The following is a 20,323-nucleotide window of genomic DNA, read 5'->3' as shown; positions in this document are numbered from 1 at the left end:
TTGCGTTATGACTCTCCCAAAATACCATGTTAAGTTTCCACTTAACTTAAAATTCTCAAAACTACTCCAAGCCTTGTATAATAGACTACAAGTTAGTAGGAGTGATTTTGATTTAAATATAATTGGAAGATATCCAATATCATTTACGCCGCAAGGTGTAACTAGTTATGGACAGTGGTACATTCAAGACGATGTTTCTTTGACGGATTATTTGAAGGCGCCTTACGATTATAGGGAATGCATAACTTTAAACGTCCTTGAAATGTACGCACAGAAGGTCCCCATTAATCGACTTGAATTCACGGCTACAACTCCTTGGGAAGCCCAAAATAGACCTCGTCGGGCAAGCCTATCTAGAATTCAGGCTGAAGTTACCGAAGCGAAACCTACCCATGAACACAATTACCCTGACATGAGCACTTATGAAGGCATTTTGAGGAGTCAAATGCCTCGGGAAAGTTTAAGTCAGCAATTTGATGGGTAGTGGAAAATGTTCATTATTATTATTATGTGTAGTAGCATATGTTTATTACTTGAATGCTACTAATGACGTTGATTATATTTTTTAGGGTTTACACACCTACTCAAAATGATGGTGCTTCCTCAAGTTTCGGTGCAGTTGATTACTATTGGTACGTCTATTTTTTTAACATCAATAGTATTATCTGATGTGTAGTAGTTAAAATACTCTAGTTTCTTATGTAGGGAGAATGTGGTCGTTGCACCAAATTATAGGCAAAGACATGCTATAGATGGTCCGGATTATCCGAATTATATAGTGACATCATCGAGTGATAGTGAGGAAATACCTAATGTGGAGGAAAGTGAAGATGAAGAAAATGAGGATGAGGTTGAGGTTGGTACTAATCCTCAATATCAAGTAGAACTGTTGCAAGACATGATGAATAGTCCGGCATACCAGGAAGAACTGAATTGACAGCACCCATTTGACCAGCAAGCGCCTATGCCGTAAAGTCAATTTCAACAGCAAGAGTCGACCCCGATTCAATGGCATTCCGATGAGATCCCCTATCTTGATCATCTTCAAGATCGCCCCGATGACTTTGTCTTTACTAGGGATGATGATCGTATTCGGCGAAGTTTGTGGAAAGAGCCAGTGAATCTTGTAAAACAGAAGGTTCATATTGCAAAAGGCATGATTTTCAACTCGAACAAATCATTGCAAATGGCTGTTAAGATTTATTGCATCCAGGGGATGAGGGAGTTCAAAGTTGACGATTCCACTCGAAAACTTTGGCGATTGGTCTGCAAGCGAAAAAATCAAGGATGCTAATGGATGCTCCATGGTAAGGAGACCGCTGAAAAGATGCGGACTATTTCAAAGTTCTACACAAGGTACACTTGTGATATGGGTGACGTCCCAGATGATCATTGCAATCTGGATCCCAATATGATTGTTGTTGTGTTAGTTGGCGACATTGTAAAAAGCCCAAGGTATCCCATTCGCCTAAGTTTATTTTAATTTTGATGTTAATACGATGTTCCTCGTTGCTATATGTTGATGTTTGAACTTATCCAGGTACCCTATTAAAGATTGTATTACAGTTGTTCTGAAATATCGCAAAACCGTTAGTAGGCGGAAGGCGTATCTTGGGCGTGCACATGAGATAGTCTACAGCAATTGGGAGGGCTCTTTCAGGACGTTACCGAGATACATGATGGCTCTACAACACTTTAATCCTGGTATCGTTGTTGAATGGAAGCTCAAATCAAAGCCTGGTGTGCCCGGTAATATTTTTGAGTTTGTGTTTTGGGCATTCAAATCATGCATTGATGGTTTTGCTCATTGTTGGCTAGTAATATCAATAGATGGAACACATGTGTATGGGGTATACGACATAAAGCTACTAATTGTAGTTAGAATTGTCAAGACCCAGCTACAGGCCATGACGGGTATCCGGGGCTAACCACCGAATACCGCTCATTCTTTATTTATCTGCTCTCATTCATACTATATGCTCATAATCATAGAAATATATCATCATTTGAAACATAATCACTTTTATAAACATAAGCCCTTCGGCTATCAAAATAATATATATACACGCACGTACATATACATACAAACTATGGGACCATGCTACCCACACTGCGTATCTACGAGCCTCTACTAGAGTACTAGACATATGGACGGGACAGGACCCCGTCATGCCCAAAATGAACATATACAGACATATGTACCAAAAGAATAGTCAAAGGCACCTCCGAAAAAAAAAGGGAGTGCTCTCGAGTCAACTGCTAGCTCCTATGAGTCTGGATCACCTCCCTGTCTACCTGTGGGCATGAACACAGCGTCCGAAGAAAAGGACGTCAGTACGAATATTGTACTGAGTATGTAAGGCATAAATAATAATAAGACATCAATGAAATAAGGAGGAATCAATGAGGAGCAATCTGTAACTGACTGAATCATAAAGGAAGTAGTACATGCTAGCTTATTTTCATACTCATCATCATATCATTTAGACATAAATGTATAATCTGCCCGACCATATAGGTACGGTGTGATAATCAATAACATTAGCAATAATATTAGCATTAGCCTGTGTCCAGGCCTCCCGCGTTCAGGGTACCATCTCATGCCGCCCACTAGTGGTGTCTGCCCATGCCATCTGGCCATGGTGTATAGCTGCCCGCCTTGGCGGTGACTGCCCGGCCAACTAGGCGCGGTGTAATATCATCATAACATGCTTATCATAACATGCTTATCATAATATGCTTATCATAACTCATCATAGTACATGCATAGAGGCTCATAGACAATCATGCGCTATCGGGGTGACGTAAGGTCGTGGACCCCCGACTTCATTATGAAACACTCGTAAGTAACCTGCCTCACCTTGAAGGAACAAGCATAAGGTGAGTGTGTATGACGATCAACATCAATGGACTATGGATAGCTTCATTAGCTTAATAGGAGCACCATATCATAGACTATAGCATCTCTAGACTTAGCTTGTCGTTAACGTTATCATAATCGTAGCATATCTCTTATCTCGTGTGTCTATTCATGAACAAGGGCTCATAGTCTTCTTGAAGATGGAACATTCACAAGGAAGAGGAAATCATGCCATAGGACTCATGCCTTAGAAAGAAGGGACTAGCCTCACATACCTTCGTCGTTTAGCTATTCTATCGCTTGCTCGTTCTCCTTTAATGCACTTGTTTACCTTCAAGAGAATTCGTATCGACATTAGCTAATCAATCACGAAAACATACTTACTAAAGCTAGATAAATTTGGGCAGCATTTCCTTTGTTTATACTACTTTTCGCCATATTCCATATCAACTCCCAACATTCGTAACAACCATCATAATATCACTAACAACAATCGTCATTCATTTACATGATTCGCATTTCACAATTCCACTTCAATTCTCCAAAATCATGATCAAAGTCTATTGTCGCATTCTTTCTCATACAATACTCATTTCATGTTCTAAATATCGTTTATAACCCATTTATAACGTCAACGCATCCATTTCCATGATTCAATCCAACTACTATTCAATAATGGCACTATTCACACACTTATGACCCATTTCCTATACTCTTCCACAATCCATGTGTTTCAACTCATAAATACTTCAAACAACATAGAAAGATCATGAAAATTACCTTGGATGATGGAGGAGTAAGCCTTGGTTGATGATACACTCTTTGCACAAAAACCCTATTTCCTCTCCCTTGGGTTTTCTTGATTTGTATGACTTTTAATGGGTTTCCTTCACTTAGTTCACTTGATTTCTTGTTGATGATCTTTGATTTCTCTTGTTTTCTTATGGATGAAATGTTTGGAACACTCTAGAGGTTTCTTGAAGTGTGGAGGTGGAAGATGAAATGAAATGAAATGAAAAAGGGTCCCTTATATAAAATTCACTTCAGTCCCGATTGGAATATACGGACCAACATACGGTCCGTATAATTTCTACTGACCGTATGTTGGACCGTATATTTGGTCCAGTAGAATATGTCATTCTGGGCTGGATCTACGGCTGGACATACGGTCCGTAGATTTTATACGGCCAGTATGTCTGGCCGTAGGTTGCCCAGTTTTTTCGAGAATCGTTTCGTCGACTCGTTTGATCTCCGATCCTTATGGAACCTTCTTAGCACTTGTTTATCACTTCAATACCAATCTAAGGGACGTTATAACTCTTCCTTAGGGCATCATTCATACACCATTAGTTCAACACTCGAAATTCCTATCCGTCACTCAACATATGACTTGCTTTCCTTAACAACTTTCCTTCACTAACTCGAATGCCTTTAGAAATCTTAATTAGGATCTTCAAATACTATTTCTTACTTGTCCAAACCTCGTATACATCATACCCCTCGCTCGTCTATTCACTGTACACCAACGGGAATTTTCTGAGGTGTAACATTCTTCCCCCCCTTTTGGAATATTCGTCCTCGAATTTTAAGTCGTCGAGGATTCTAGAAAAATTTCGCCAGAGTTTCCCCTATAATATGGCATTACCATCCTGTCACAACAACCCATAATATCATTGCCTCACTGGGCCACAACATAATAACGATACAAGTTGGCCACACACGACCCATATACATAAAAGGAAAGCATACATACCTTATCATCTCGAAGTTTCATCATAGACCTCTTCTGGGGGCTGAAATAAATGCGGATATGCGGACTTCATCTTCTCTTCCGCTTCCCAAGTCATCTCTTCCCGATTGTTGTTTCACCACAAGACTTTAACTGAAGCTATTTCCTTGTTCCGAAGCCTTCGTACTTGCCTGTTTAGTATGGCAATAGGAACTTCTTCATAGGCTAGTTTTTCTGAAATCTGAACATCATCTATTGGCACAATCTTTGTGGGATCTCCCACACATTTGCAGAGCATTGAAACATGGAATACTGGATGAACTAATTCAAGCTCTGAAGGCAATTCTAATTCATACGCCACTTGACCCACTTTGCGGATGATTTTGTAGGGTCCAATGTATCGAGGACTTAACTTTCCTTTCTTACCGAATCTCATCACCCCTTTCATCGGTGATACTTTTAAGAACACCCAATCATTAACTTGGAACTCTAAATTTCACCGGCGGTTGTTCGCGTAAGATTTTTGGTGGCTTTGGGCTGTCACTAATCGATCTCGGATCACCTTGACTTTTTCTACAGCTTGTTGAATCAACTCGGGGCCTATTAATCGCACTTCTCTGACATCAAACCATCCAATTGGAGATCTGCACTTTCTTCCATATAACGCTTCATACGGAGCCATCTGGATACTGGAATGATAGCTATTATTATAGGCAAATTCAATTAGGGGTAAGTGGTCATCCCAACTACCACCAAAATCTAGTACACATGCTCGTAGCATATCCTCCAAGGTCTGTATAGTACGCTCGGCTTGTCCGTCAGTTTGCGGATGAAATGCCGTGCTGAGCCTTACTTGAGTACCTAGACCTTCTTGAAAGGATTTCCAAAACTTAGCTGTAAACTGTGCTCCTCTATCTGTGATGATAGATATTGGAATACCGTGAAGTCTCACAATCTCCTTAAGATATAACCTTGCATAATCTTCAGCTGAGTAGGTGGTTCTGACTGGAAGAAAATGAGCTGCTTTTGTCAATCTATCCACAATCACCCATATAGAATCATACTTGCCTCGAGAGCGGGGCAATCCTACAATAAAGTCCATATTGATCACTTCCCATTTCCATGTAGGAATTTCTATTGCTTGCAATAATCCTCCTGGCTTTTGATGTTCTACCTTTACTTGTTGGCAATTTGGACATTGAGCTACAAATTCTGCTATGTCTCTTTTCATGCCATCCCACCAATACATCAATTTGAGATCATGGTATATTTTTGTCGTTCCTGGATGAATAGAATACCTGGAGTAATGAGAACCCCGTAACCTATTCGACCCGAGAACCCCATCTACCGAGATGGTGACTTTTCTTTTGGAAACTTCACACCTTTATAATACTTCAATTTGGGATCCTCGTATTGGCGCTCTTTTATTTCTGCATCCAAGGACGAAACTGTGGGATCGTTAACACTAACCTCTGCATCGCCTAAATCAATTATGCGTACTCCAAGATTTGCTAACTGATGGAGCTCATGGATTATTTCTTTCTTTTCCGAGGGGACTTCGCATAAGCTACCCATAGATCGGCGGCTAAGCGCATCCGCTACTACATTTGCCTTTCCGGGGTGGTATAAGATATTCACATCATAATCCTTCAGTAATTCTAGCCACCGCCTCTATCGCAGGTTCAACTCCTTTTGTTTGAAAATATATTGAAGACTCTTGTGATCTGTATAGATATCAACGTGCACACCATACAAGTAATGTCTCCACATTTTTAATGCATGAATAACTGCAGCCAATTCAAGATCATGAGTTGGGTAATTCTTTTCATTTTTTCGCAGCTGCCTCAAAGCATAAACGATGACTTTTCCATGTTGCATTAATACACATCCTAACCCAACACCGGAAGCATCACAATACACAACATAGCCATCCGGCCCTTCTGGAAGCGTTAAAACTGGGGCTGAGGTTAACCTGTCCTTTAGCTCTTGGAAGCTACGCTCACAAGCGTCATTCCACTGAAATTTTGCTGATTTCTGGGTCAACTTCGTCAATGGGGCTGAAATAGATGAAAATCCCTCTACGAATCTTCTATAATAACCTGCCAAACCCAGAAAACTACGAACTTTTGTAGGCGTCGTAGGCCTTGGCCAAGTCTTTACAGCTTCAATTTTCTGAGTGTCAACTCGAATGCCATCATCTGAAATAACATGGCCCAAGAATGTCACAAGATTTAGCCAAAACTCGCACTTTGAAAATTTTGCATACAACTCCCGAGTATGGAGAATTCCAAGAACAATACGTAGATGATCTGCATGTTCTGATTCTGTGCGAGAATACACTAAAATATCATCAATGAATACTATCACGAACAGATCTAAGAGAGGCCTGAATACATTATTCATTAAGTCCATGAACACTGCCGGAACATTAGTCAGCCCAAACGACATCACTCTGAATTCATAATGGCCATATCTTGTTCTGAAAGCTGTCTTGGGAATATCTTCTTCTCTGACTCTCACTTGATGATAACCCGACCTCAGATCTATTTTGGAAAACCACTTAGCACCTTGTAGTTAATCAAATAAATCATCAATTCTTGGAAGAGGATACACATTCGTAGGGAGCCATCTTTATTTTTCACAAATAAGACTGGCGCTCCCCACGGTGATGAACTGGGTCTAATGAACCCCTTTTCGAGCAAATCTTTCAACTGAGCCTTTAACTCTTTTAATTCTGCCGAAGCCATTCGATAAGGAGGAATAGAAATAGGTTTAGTATCCAGCAACACATCAATGGCGAAGTCAATCTCTCTTTCTGGAGGAAGGCCTGGAAGTTCATCTGGAAATACATCCGGAAACTCATTCACTACCGGAACAGATTGGAAAGTTGGTGACTTTGCTTCCGTATCACGAACTCGGACTAGATGATAAATATAGCCCTTAGCTATCATCTTTCTTGCCTTAAGGTAGGAAATAAACCTACCCCTTGGGGTTGCCGTATTACCTTTCCATTCAAGCATAGGCTCTCCCGAAAATTGGAATCGAACTAATTTCATTCGGCAATCAACATTAGCATAACATGAGGCCAACCAATCCATACCCATTATAACATCAAAGTCTAACATTTCTAGTTCAACTAAATCAGCTTTGGTTTGGCGATCACATATCACAATAATACAATTTTTATACACTTGTTTAGCTATCACGGGATCACCAACCGGAGTAGACACCTCAAAGGGTTTAATTGGCTCAGGTTTCACCCTAATACGATTAGCAACATATGGGGTAATATATGATAATGTGGAACCCGGATCTATCAACGCATACACATCATGAGAAAACACAGTCAATGTACCTGTAACCACATCTGGGGACGACTCAAGACCCTGTCGTCCGGCTAAAGCATATAAGCGGTCTTTGTGTGACACACAAGTAGATGCTCCCCCTCGGCCTCTACCTCGGCTTCGCCGAGTGCGGGAGTACGCACGGTGGACGCAACGACGAAGAACCAGCCGCTGATCCTATGGGCTGGACCCCAACTCTGCCGCTTATCGACGGGCAATCTCTCATCATATGCCCTACCTGACCACAAGTATAGCAAGCATCTGAATATGCAATAAAGCTAAAGAAGGATCTAATAAGGAGTGCTATTGTCCTTTTTTTTTTTTTTGGACTCCTTTACATTGTACTAACTACTATCTGTGATGAATTGATAAAATGATTATGGAAGTATTGGGATGGTAAAAAGAATACAAGAGAAAGAGGAAGAATTGTAGGGATTTTGCATAAATTTTGGAATAAAATGAGGATTTTACAGATCAATTTGCATCATCCACGTCCATTTGTAGCCAAAACTTGTGCCCTTTGTGCATTCCCTCAATTTGGAGAATTTATCAGATACTACTCCTGGGTATCAATGGTTTTTCAAAAATCGATTTAACCGACCGAGGGTCGTAGATGACCGGCCGAGGATCAGGTGGGGGAGTTTGACTTTGTCTAGTGCCTAAGAATTAGGGGAGAAGTTGATGGCTTTGGGGGCGTAGGAGAGCAGGGGAGATGCAAGCAGTATGGGGATAGGACGTCCAGTTGCATTAGAGAAGCAGCTAGAGAGGTTCTAGGAGTCTCAAGAGGTCGCCGTGGTGGGCACCGAGGGGATTGGTGGTGGAATGGGGAAGTCCAAGGTAAAGTGGAAGCAAAGAAGCAGGCATATGCAAAGCTGGTAGACAGCAAGGATGACGAAGAGAAGCGGACGAATAGGGAAAAGTATAAGATGGCGAGAAAGGAGGCGAAGTTCGCAGTGTCGGCAGCGAAAACGGCTGCGTTTGAACGCCTTTATGCAGAACTAGAGGACAGAGGCGGGGATAAGAAGTTATTCAGGCTTGCCAAGGCCAGAGAGAGGAAGGCAAGCGACCTGGATCAAGTGAAGTGCATTAAGGACGAGGATGGCAAAGTGTTAGTGGAGGAAGCTCTCATTAGACGGAGATGGCAGTCGTACTTCCATAAACTCTTGAACGATGAAGGGGACAGAGACTTTGTGTTGGGATATTTGGAGTACTCTGAGAGGCATCGCGATTGTGGTTATTGTAGGAGTATAAGGGTCGACGAGGTTAAGGGTGCTGTCCGTAGGATGTGCAGGGGAAGAGCGACCGGACCTGACGAGATTCCTGTGGAATTTTGGAAGAGTGCAGGAAGGGCAGGCTTGGAGTGGCTGACTGGGTTGTTTAATGTCATTTTCAAGACGGCGAAGATGCCCAAAGAATGGAGGTGGAGTACAATGATCCCTTTGTACAAGAACAAGGGTGACATTCAAAGCTGTAACAACTATAGAGGTATCAAGCTGCTAAGCCACACTATGAAAGTGTAGGAAAGGGTGGTAGAGATGAGGGTGAGGAGAGACGTGTCTATTTCAGAGAACCAGTTCGGATTCATGCCGGGGCGTTCTACTACTGAAGCCATTCATATTGTTAGGAGATTGGTGGAGCAGTATAGGGAGCGTAAAAGGGACTTGCACATGGTATTCATCGACCTAGAGAAAGCTTACGATAAAGTGCCAAGAGAGGTTCTGTGGAGATGCATGGAGGCTAAAGGTGTACCTGTGGCGTACATTAGAGCGATCAAGGACATGTATCATGGAGCCAAGACCGAGTGAGGACTATAGGAGGAGACTCGAAGCACTTCCCAGTTCTGATGGGTTTGCATCAGGGATCAGCCCTTAGTCCATTTCTATTTGCCTTGGTGATGGATGGATTGACGCGACAAATTCAAGGTGAGGTGCCATGGTGTATGTTGTTCGCGGATGACATAGTCTTGATAGAAGAGACTCGCAGCGGAGTTAACTCTAAGCTACAGGATTGGAGACAAACGTTAGAGTCTAAAGGATTCAAGTTGAGTAGGACCAAAACAGAGTACTTGGAGTGCAGGTTCAGTGGTGTACCTCAGGAGGCTGACGTGGAAGTGAAGCTTGGTACCCAGGTCATTCAAAAGAAAGGAAGTTTCAAGTATCTTGGGTCTATTCTGCAATAAAATGGGGATATTGACGATGATGTCACGCATCGTATTGGTGCAGGATGGTTGAAATGGAGGCTCGCTTCCGGAGTGCTGTGTGACAAGAAAGTGCCACCAAAACTTAAGGGAAAGTTCTATAAAGTGGTGGTTAGACCGCCTCTTTTGTACGGGGGGGCGAGTGTTGGCCAGTCAAGAACTCTCACGTGCAGAAGATGAAAGTCGCGAAAATGAGAATGCTACGGTGGATGTGTGGGCACACTAGGAGAGATAGGATCAGGAATGAGGACATCAGGGACAAGGTGGGAGTGGCATCGGTGGAGGACAAGATGCGGGAAGCGAGGTTGAGATGGTTTGGGCATGTGAAGAGGAGAGGCATAGATGCCCCAGTGCGGAGGTGTGAGAGGTTGGCTTTGGACGGTTTTAGGAGAGGTAGAGGAAGGCCAAAGAAATATTGGGGAGAGGTGATTAGGCAGGACTTGGCGCTGTTTCAGATTACCGAGGACATGACCGTAGATAGGAGGTTGTGGAGCGCTCAGATTAGGGTAGAAGGCTAGTAGGTAGTCTCGCTTTTCTGTCGCACTAGTAGGCGTAGCTTTGCTCTACTTTTTATTGCCCTATGTTTCCTACTTTTATGTGTTGGGTCTTGTCTCTCTATGCTGTTTTATCATGACTTCTTTACCCTTGTTTTCTCTCATTTTCGCATTGCTTTGATTTGCCTGTCGGTATCTGACTTTTCTCCCCTTGTTTTCTTGTTTTCTTTTGAGCCGAGGGTCTTTCGGAAACAGCCTCCCTACCAAGGTGGGGGTAAGGTCTGCGTACATTTAACCCTCCCCAGACCCCACACTGTGGGATTCAACTGGGTATGTTGTTGTTGTTGTTGATTTAACCGACCGAACCGTACCGTAGCGAATCGATTTTTAGGTTTTTTTTTAATAAAACCGAAGTTTTTAAAATAAATGGATAACCATACCGAATAATTAGGGTGGGTTTGTTATTGTATAAAAATACCGAAAAAATACCGAACCGAACCGAATAAATACATATGTAGAAATATATTTTATATATCATAATTTATAATACATAGCTTTAGATATTTTGTCCTTGGGATGAATTTAAATGGAGAGGGCTATAACTAAAACTTAAACCTACCCGTCGACCCTATTGAAACCAAATACATAAAGTTTGGAACACTACTACACAATAATATCATCAACTGCTGCAAAAGAAGAAAAGGTTTGGTTTCTCCTCCTCTTCTTTTTGTTTATATTTTTTCTAAATTTTTAAAGTTCTTATTCCAATTAGCAATGGTAGTAACTACATATAACTTCATATTGCAAATTCTTTTTAACTAATTTTTTTAGTACAATTGCTCTTTCTCCACTGCCACTGGAACCTATATGACTATTAATTTATATAGTTATGCTTTTCAATAATTTCTTATGATAAAAAATCTTTAAACACCAATTATCATGTCTTGATACAATTGTTGGTTTGCTGCCTTACTACCTGCAAGATCCATCAATCCATAGTATAATTCTAGTTTTTAATAATTTTAACATTATTTTAGAAGCAACGAATATACATATTTATTGTGTAGTGTGTCCCTTATAAGTTATAAGTAGATGTCGTTGTATTTGTGAGCATCAATAATGTAGTGTTTTCAGTTTGTTTCTTTCATAACTTTTTAATCCTTATTTTTTTATATTGCATTATGTGATTTTTTTTTAAATACAGAATATTAACCGAACCGTACCGATACCGAAGAAAAACCGATCTCAATAGGACGGTTTTCAAAAATTTAATTTTGGTTATATATAGTAGAGTAACCGAAAAATTGGTATGGTATAAATTTTTGCAAAAAACCGGCCGAGCCGAACCATTGACACCCCTACTACTCCATATTACTTTCCTTATTTGGTTGCCTTTTATTTTGCCCTTTTATTCTTACATTAAGAAAATCTTTTGAAGATAATTATATTCTAATTTACGGCATATATCGAATATGTATGTATTAAACAATACAATTATGTACCACAATATATTTCCTACATGTATATAACAAGTAATTTAGCGTAAAATAAAATATTTCGTGAAGTTTAATATATTTGAATGATGAAACTAAAGGAAAATATTTTTGAATTTTCTTTTAGGATTTTTGTTTTATGATGTAAAAGAAAAAAAAAACTAGTGTGTTTTTATAAGATTATGTTATGATTTGATTTGCTCCGTTTTCGAAATATAAGTTTTATGAAATTTTTCTAAGTTGAAATTATAAACTTGAAATTTTGAATTATTTGTTTTAAGTTAATTTTAAGATACTTTAGTCGTTGCAAAGATTCATATTTTGATAACCGCGCAAAGCGCGGACCAATTTACTAGTTGAAAATTCTTTCAACAATTATTCTTCCCTGGATAGTATTGTTCTTTTAATTGGACACAATTGCTTACCGTTTGCGACATACAATGCCAATCTGCAATAGTCAAAATAGGTAAATTTATTTCTTTTAGTATTATTTTTTATGAGTGTTTTGCTGGTTTATAATTGCTCTTCTACCTTAAATAAATGTTGAAAGTTGTATGATGAAACAAAAATTCTCTTGTTTATGCAATATTTTGGTAGGATAGAGTCCTCTTTGTTATAACCATAATTTTAATTTCAGTATTAGGCTAGCCATATTTTTTCTCTTCGATCTGTGCTACATTTACGCAGTGGCGTACACATAATTATTCATAAGTGGTGTCGATATTTAAAGAAATGAATCAAGGTATTTTTAATAAGAGGCCTATACTTTTTTTCATACTTTTGTTTATAGTGTATATTCTTAACAACATAAAGTCTTTAATTTCACATAATAATATAATTGCTATTATTTATATTAGTAAGGATTAATTTAAGTTAATGAGATGTTAACCATGTGGTTGCAATACAATCTGTATGATATTGTTGTATAAAATTTATTTACTAATATGAAGATGTGAATAGTCTAATGTAAAAGTCTAAAATATTTTTACAATAAAAGTAGACAGTTTTTCTTTTTGCTTTTTTACTTTTTTATTTTTCTACAAACTACAATATTGTCTAAGCGAAGATTAAATCGTGAAATTAATGATTAATTAAAAAAAATTGGAGCCTCAAATTTTTAGAGGCCTAAAGCGAAGGATTCACTAGTCTCCCCCTTGAGCCACTTACAGTGAACAAATGTATAAATCACTATAACGACATCATAATTAGAAACACAATTCAAGTATTAAACTACAACTCTCCTCGATTAGCTTCTATTTTTTGAAAAGTATCCATAATAAACTCATTAAAAATATTACTAAATACTTTTTTTACAAGTCACATAATAACTACCCAAAAGCTAATCAAAGACAATAACTTATAAATCACTATAATGACATCATAATTTAGAAAAACACAATTCATGTATAAAATTACAACTCTCCTCGATGAGCTTCTATTTTTTGAATCGTATATATAATAAAATCATTGGAATTATTACTAAATATTTTTTTATACAAGTCACAAAACAACAACTCAGAAGCTCATCAAAGGCAATAACTTATTTTTGGCAACAATATGAACGTGATGAATGTTGGTTCACTTGGTTTAGAAACTTTGTTTTTAGGTAGGCGTCAAAGGATCAAGACTTGATGCCTTCAGTAAATTTTCCAAACAATGCTAAAAAGAATTTAAAAAGTCATTAGGGCAGATCAGATTCGTACACTCGACTTCACTAGTAAAACTAAAGGCCTAAAACAGCGCACTGACGGATTGAATCGCCAAATTATTTACGTATATATAAATAAAAAATATTTCCAACCAAGCGGTGTCGGGTGACACCCCTTGGCGTCACGTGCCTCCGCCCCTGCATTTTACGACTGTCTCATGATCGATACAGCTGTTATATTTCTCTGAGCCTTTATTTTGTTAAAAAAAAAAAAAATTAAAAAAAAACATTTACGACTGTCTTTTCTTTTATAAAGTTTCTACTTCATAATTTAAACATGAGACCAAGTTAAATGCCTAACTTAAAGGAGAAACTATTTTTAGATTTTCTCTCATCTATTTCCCCTTTTTATTATAGTTTAACTAAAAGAGAACATTAAGAAGTAAGAATTATGAATACTGGCTATGATATGTGTAGAATTTCTTACCAACATTCAACAAATCGAAATTCCTTTTCTAGTTCAATGCAATCGCCATAGAGCTTGTTTGGGGCTAACACTTTATTATATTCATTCAAGAACTTCATCCATTTTTTTTTTCTTTTTAAAGTTATTTGTATAAGTTAAGCAAAAGAAATCAACTTTCAACTACATAAGCCACTCATAATGTTTTTGGAGTTGAACAATCCTCTCTGTTGCTTCTTTCTCTTATTACTTTAACTTGAAACATATTCCTCATCTTTTTATAGAAAGAATAAGAATATTTAAACCTTTATATAATCATATGATCCTTAAACTCTGTTGATGAACAACTACATGTTTGCATATGCACATTTGGAATTTTACAAATGCATGAAACTCTCAGTAATTTTTGCTGACTAAAACTAATAAATTTTACACAATATTGTTAATTAGTACAATAACAATAATACTGTATTATTGATATGGTATATCTATCCAATTAAAGTTTTTAGTTCATTCGCCAAGCTGATCAAATAAGTTCACTATTCATCAGTTTGAATTGAGATTTGTTTCTTTAAATTTTGGATTATACATCAACAACATATTTTAATAAATATTTATGTTACTTAGAAAAGTTTGTTGTAACGCCCTCAACTAGGGTGGGGCGTGATTGACACCCAACTCTTACTATCCGTTGAGTGAACCCTATCTTATCTAACTGAAAGTTATATCTGGACTCAATCTAAGAAAAAAATCAATAAAGCAATTGTTTAATAATGTCTGAAAACTGAATAATAAACTCAATGAAATATCATCTGAACATAACCCATTGACAGTCATGAGCCTCTAAGAAACTTAAATCTAATACAATATAGTAAACAGGCCATTCTTTGGGAATAATACTAATATGTATGAGAAGGAACTGCTGCCGCAGGAATGAAATCAACAGAGCCTATCTGCTTAACCTAAGAGATCTGCCTCTAGCGATGGGTTTGGTCACCTATGCACTCAACACCTGCCACACAACATGACAAGCCCAAACAGGCTAAGCATCTTCAAGGGTACCCAGTAAGTCTCATAGACTACCTCCTAAAAATGTGAAACTGGGTTCCTTTAGTCAACAAACAAATCACTGTAGGAGAATTCACATTGATCATTTAATTAATGAAATTTGTACTTTATTCTTTCATATATGATAACATGGTTACACGAGTCAAACAAATAGTAAAAATCTCATTAAGACCCCCATCCTGTCTAGTTCCATCCCGTAAGCTTAGTGGGACGGGACGGGCATAGTGTTTTGTCCCCACTATTTAGCCCCCCCATCCCCATAAGTCTGTCCCCCGTCCCGTCCTGTCCCACTTAAATTGTTATGTCCTATTGGACGACCATAATCATAAATGAGAAAAGTCCACTTTTACTCTCATTTCTGCTTGGACCATAAAAGGAAAAGTCTCTTTTCTGACAAACGGTTTCGCAAAACGCACAATATGATGCTTGTATCAAAAGTTAGGACCAAATAAGATTTTAAGAAATTTTATAACAACTTTTAGAAAACCCTAGCCCCTTAACCCCTCCTATATATAATGATCTTTACCAGTCTCTCTCATTCTCAACACAATTCAATCCACTGCGGCTGAGATGAAGAGAGCTAACAATAGTGAAGTAGATGTCAATGACGATGAAGACGACCATGATGACGATGATGATGGAACTCGGTTCCAGCATGAGTCCTCTTCATGGATTCTTTTGAATTGAGTCGATGAATCACCAAAATTGTAAGTTTTTTCTCTTCATTTTCTTTCATTTATATGATTTTGTACAGTTCATTTATGACTTGCAACTTAAGATTTTTCCCTTGTTTATGTTATTATGCTATTTCATTAGTAACTCATGATTTTTTTTCTTTTTCTAAAGCAAGTTTTAAAGTTTCCCATAAATTATAACGTCAAGCTTTTCAGTTGCAGTATCCTGATCATCTTTTTTCTTTCTTCCAAAGTATAACCAAAGAAGAACATGAAGCACTGGGCGACAACTAATGTCTATGGGGAAAATGACCAAAATGTAGATACAATGGTGGTCTCAACTCCAATGCACTCAATCAACTGATGCTAAGAGTGGCCAAAAAAGTGGTGCGAGTGCGAAGAGTTGAGGGGATATGAAGGAGGAGGATGAGCAAGTTATATCTTCACCAGTGCACAGCAAGTTGAGTCCAGTAATGCCGACATTTGTGCCTAGTCATGCCATGGTAGTTCCACCACTAGCTGCGAGACATCATATGGCACAAGCGAGGACTCCAAAAAGTAATATTGCGAATAGAGATATTCTTAATGAACTTGTAAGTAGTAAAGTTGGAACGTTGAACTCTCTTACTCCTATTAACAATAGTAAGCAATTACAAGTTGTTGGAAGTAGTTCTTTTTCTCCACATATTCTACAAGATGTAATTTTTTTATGAAAGCAAGGAGAATGAAATTTCGGATAGATGCTTTGCAAGTGCTGCTAGGACGCAAACATCTCTTCTAGGCAACAAAGAAGTGGAAAACGCAAAAATAAATACAAAACTCATCGTAACGTTATAGTTGGGATGATAAAGTGTCTGAAGAGTTTATCCCAAGGCAACTACCAATAAGAGTGGCAAAGTAGAAGGTGAAAAGGTTCAACTACATCAACAAGGTTCAACAAATCTAAGAAGAATATGTATTTTCAAGAACTCTTGAAAAAGTTGGGGGAAGGAGACAAGGAGAAGAACCAAATTGACCAAGGCTACAGATTTTAGGATTTGTCACAGGTACAAAGAAGAAGGGGCTCTACTCTACTTTCTTTCTTATTTTATTTTATCATTTTATAGTATCCTCATTTGTAATATCATCATAGAGTATGTGCTATAAATACCGTGATGATCATAGAGTATCAAGTTCTTATTTCTTACATGCTTGCTAGTAATAGTAGAGGTGCTTGACCTCATTAAGATTTGTAAGGTAAAGAATAGCCCCTATTACTTGTACTTTTTTTTTTTTAGGTTCTTTTATTATTAACAAAAAAGATCACTCAAGGTAAATACCTGAGTGGTCCAGTATTCAAAAAAAAAAAAAAAAAAAGAACAGGAAGCACTGATGTTAATGGATAAACAACTGTACCAAACTAGACGTGCTTGCAACCCTTCAAATTGGTGCTTCACTTGTACTTGGATTATATGCAAAAGTAGTAATTAGAACCTAGACAGGCTCCGCTGCAACCAGACGACCATTAACTTGGCCTCCAACAACAACACCACTTGAACCAGCATATAATATAGTCAACGATTCATATTGTTGCACTTGACCATTTTCAGATATAATGTATCTCCCCCAAGACTTAATATTACATATGAACCCTTATTTGAAGCTGATGATTTATTTCTATCCATTCTCGAGTACAAAATTGAACCAATAGCACCCATTTCTTCGAAAACTTCTCATATAGCTCTCTCCTTCAAAGAACTCTAAGCACGGCTAATAGATGCTCTGCATGCTTAGCCTCTGACGGTGAATAAACCAGAATATCATCTATGAACACAATGACGAACAAATCTAGGAAGGGTCTGAATACACGATTCATCAAATCCATGAATACTGCCGGAGCATTAGTTAGCCCAAGTGTGAGTTCTGGTTGAACTCCGTGGCTTTTCTGGGTCAAATTATTTCGGATGAAGGCATTAGGGTAGATGCCCAAAAGATTGAGGCTGTGAAGAATTGGCCAAGGTCACGACCCCAATGGAGATACATAGCTTCTTGGGTCTAGCAGGATATTATAGGAGGTTCGTGGAAGGATTTTCTTCTCTTTCAGCCCCATTGACTAAACTGACTCAGAAATCAGCTAAGTTCCAATGGACCAATGCTTGTGAGCAGAGTTTTCAGATATTGAAGGATAAGCTGACTTCAACACCTGTTTTGACTCTTCCAGAAGGAGCAGATGGCTATGTGATATATTGTGATGCCTCAGGTATTGGCTTGGGCTATGTGTTAATGCAGCATGGTAAGGTTGTTGCTTATGCTTCTAGACAGCTGAAGAAGCACGAGAAGAATTATCCAACCCATGATCTTAAATTAGCGGCGGTGATTCATGCCTTGAAAATGTGGAGGCACTACTTATACAATATCCATGTTGATATCTATACTGATCATAAGAGCCTCTAGTACATCTTTAAGTAGAAGGACTTGAATTTATGCCCGAGGCGATGGCTAGAGTTGCTGAAAGATTATGATGTTGATATTATTTACCATCCTGGGAAAGCTAATGTAGTAGTCGATGCCTTTAGTCGTAAATCCATTGGTAGCCTATCACATGTACAGCTAGAGAAAAGAGAAATGGTCAGTGAAGTTCATCAATTAGCTAGCCTCAGAGTTCGATTGTTAGACTCAGGTGATGCAGGAGTTACTGTTCAAGACACAGCAGTGTCATCTTTGGTAGCAGAAATAAAGGAACGTCAGTATGAAGACCTTATTCTAGTTCACTATCAAGATACGACACCTCAGAAAGAAAAGACACCCTTTGTAATTACAGGTGATGGAGTACTCAGGTATCGAGGTAGATTATGTGTTCCTAATGTTGTGGGACTTTGTCAGCAGGTTATGGGGGAAGCACATTATTCTTGCTATTATATTCATCCAGGCTCGACAAAGATGTATCACGATCTCAAGGAAGTCTATTGGTGGGATGGTATGAAAAGAGATATAGCTAAATTTGTTGCGCAGTGTCCAAATTGTCAACAGGTCAAGATAGAACACCAGAAGCCTGGAGGTCTATTGCAGTCTATGGAGATTCAGACATGGAAATGGGAGATAATTAATATGGATTTCATTGCAGGCTTGCCCCGTACCCAGTGGAGGTATGATTCTATATGGGTTGCAGTTGATAAGCTCACAAAATTAGCCCACTTCCTGCCTGTCAGAACTAGGGTTGTTCACAGTTTTGGTTAAAACCAAACCAAACCGAAAATTTAACCAAACCGAATAAAAAACCGACATTTGGTTTGGTTTGGTTTTAAATTTGAAAAACCGATAATATTTGGTTTGGTTATGGTTATAGTAAAAAATAATTGAATAAATAACCGAACCAAACCGATAATTATATACATAAAATTTATAATTATTTATATATATAATATTATCTTTTCATAAATAATTAAAGATATTTTATACCTTTTAATTATTAATTTAATTTTGGTCTACTTATTTTTAAGGCCCATGTCTTAAAAGAATATGTCCAACAATCCAAGCCCAACTCTAATAAGTCGTAAACATAAGGGTAAAAAGTAAAAACCCTACTATCTCTTTTCATTTTACATTTCTGATTTCTGCTCCAGCCAAAGAACAAGAGAAGCAGAAGCTCACATTTCTCACAAACTCACAGTCATAGACTCACAGTGAAGGCTCAAGAGCAACCTCAACTCCTCAAGAACAAGGCTGTCAAATTTTGAGAAGGTTTGTAAGAATTTGTTTCGAATTTTAAGTTGATTTTAAGTTGTTTCCTTTTTTGTTTCGAATGTTTCGATTGATTTTAAGTTGTTTCCTTTTATTTCGAATGTTTAAGTTGATTTTAAGTTGTTTCCTTTGTTAGCTACTTGATTTTAAGTTGTTTCCTTTTCTGTTTCGAATTTTTACCTTTATTTTTTCTTGTCCGAATGGGTCCTAAATTTCTAATATTTTTCAGATGAAAAGGACAGAGGTTGAAGATTTGGAGATTGAAGATTTGGAGGTTGAACATTTGGAGGTTCCTAAAGATAGTTCAGTAACACCAACATCTGCTGTAACTCAAGCACACGGTAATGCTCCTAACACTTCTTCCGTGCGTAAACCTCCTAAAAAGCAGAAAAGAAGTAAAGAACTACTCCTTGTAGTCGAGACCCTAGCCCTGGGGATAATGGTAGAAGAACATCTGAAATTTGGGATCATTACACACAGTTTACTAATAAAATGGGGGAATTGAGGGCAAAATGCAAGTACTGCCCCAAAGACTTGGCTTGCCCTTCTAATTATGAAACTTCTAATCTTTGGGGACATTTGCTTAACAAGTGTGAGAAATACCCTTTTAAGACCATTGATAGGAAGCAGACA

The 20,323-nt window shown here is 38.2% G+C and overlaps 1 protein-coding gene, 2 long non-coding RNA genes and 1 pseudogene across 3 annotated transcripts; all 4 read left to right on the top strand.

Annotated features, from left to right (window-relative positions):
- The first annotated feature begins 1,327 nt into the window (after positions 1-1,327).
- On the top strand, positions 1,328-9,453 carry LOC132061229 (uncharacterized). Its single transcript, XM_059454080.1, has 3 exons — positions 1,328-1,455; positions 1,541-1,762; positions 8,604-9,453. Exons 1-3 carry the CDS (start codon positions 1,328-1,330, stop codon positions 9,451-9,453), a joined length of 1,200 nt encoding a protein of 399 aa, XP_059310063.1.
- Positions 9,454-9,776: 323 nt separating this feature from the next.
- LOC132059547 (uncharacterized) lies at positions 9,777-10,648 on the top strand (annotated as a pseudogene).
- Positions 10,649-15,723: 5,075 nt separating this feature from the next.
- Positions 15,724-16,709, top strand: LOC132060740 (uncharacterized). Its single transcript, XR_009415999.1, has 2 exons — positions 15,724-16,003; positions 16,239-16,709. It is a non-coding gene; the product is annotated as an uncharacterized LOC132060740 (long non-coding RNA).
- A 2,540-nt stretch (positions 16,710-19,249) lies between these two features.
- On the top strand, positions 19,250-20,074 carry LOC132060739 (uncharacterized). The gene is made up of 2 exons (XR_009415998.1): positions 19,250-19,690; positions 19,920-20,074. It is a non-coding gene; the product is annotated as an uncharacterized LOC132060739 (long non-coding RNA).
- Positions 20,075-20,323: the final 249 nt, after the last annotated feature.

This window comes from Lycium ferocissimum, chromosome 6 (assembly GCF_029784015.1).
Source record: "Lycium ferocissimum isolate CSIRO_LF1 chromosome 6, AGI_CSIRO_Lferr_CH_V1, whole genome shotgun sequence".
NCBI classification, from domain to species: Eukaryota; Viridiplantae; Streptophyta; class Magnoliopsida; order Solanales; family Solanaceae; genus Lycium; species Lycium ferocissimum.
This window is presented reverse-complemented; position numbering and strand designations above follow the sequence as displayed.

What these genes read in the sequence shown, in the direction of transcription:
- LOC132061229 (XM_059454080.1), top strand. Translation starts at nt 1,328, where the DNA reads ATGCGGACTATTTCAAAGTTCTACACAAGGTACACTTGTGATATGGGT. An exon ending in GACATTGTAAAAAGCCCAAG is followed by an intron (nt 1,456 to 1,540) that starts GTATCCCATTCG and finishes GAACTTATCCAG; the next exon opens with GTACCCTATTAAAGATTGTA. An exon ending in GTGCCCGGTAATATTTTTGA is followed by an intron (nt 1,763 to 8,603) that starts GTTTGTGTTTTG and finishes CCTAAGAATTAG; the next exon opens with GGGAGAAGTTGATGGCTTTG.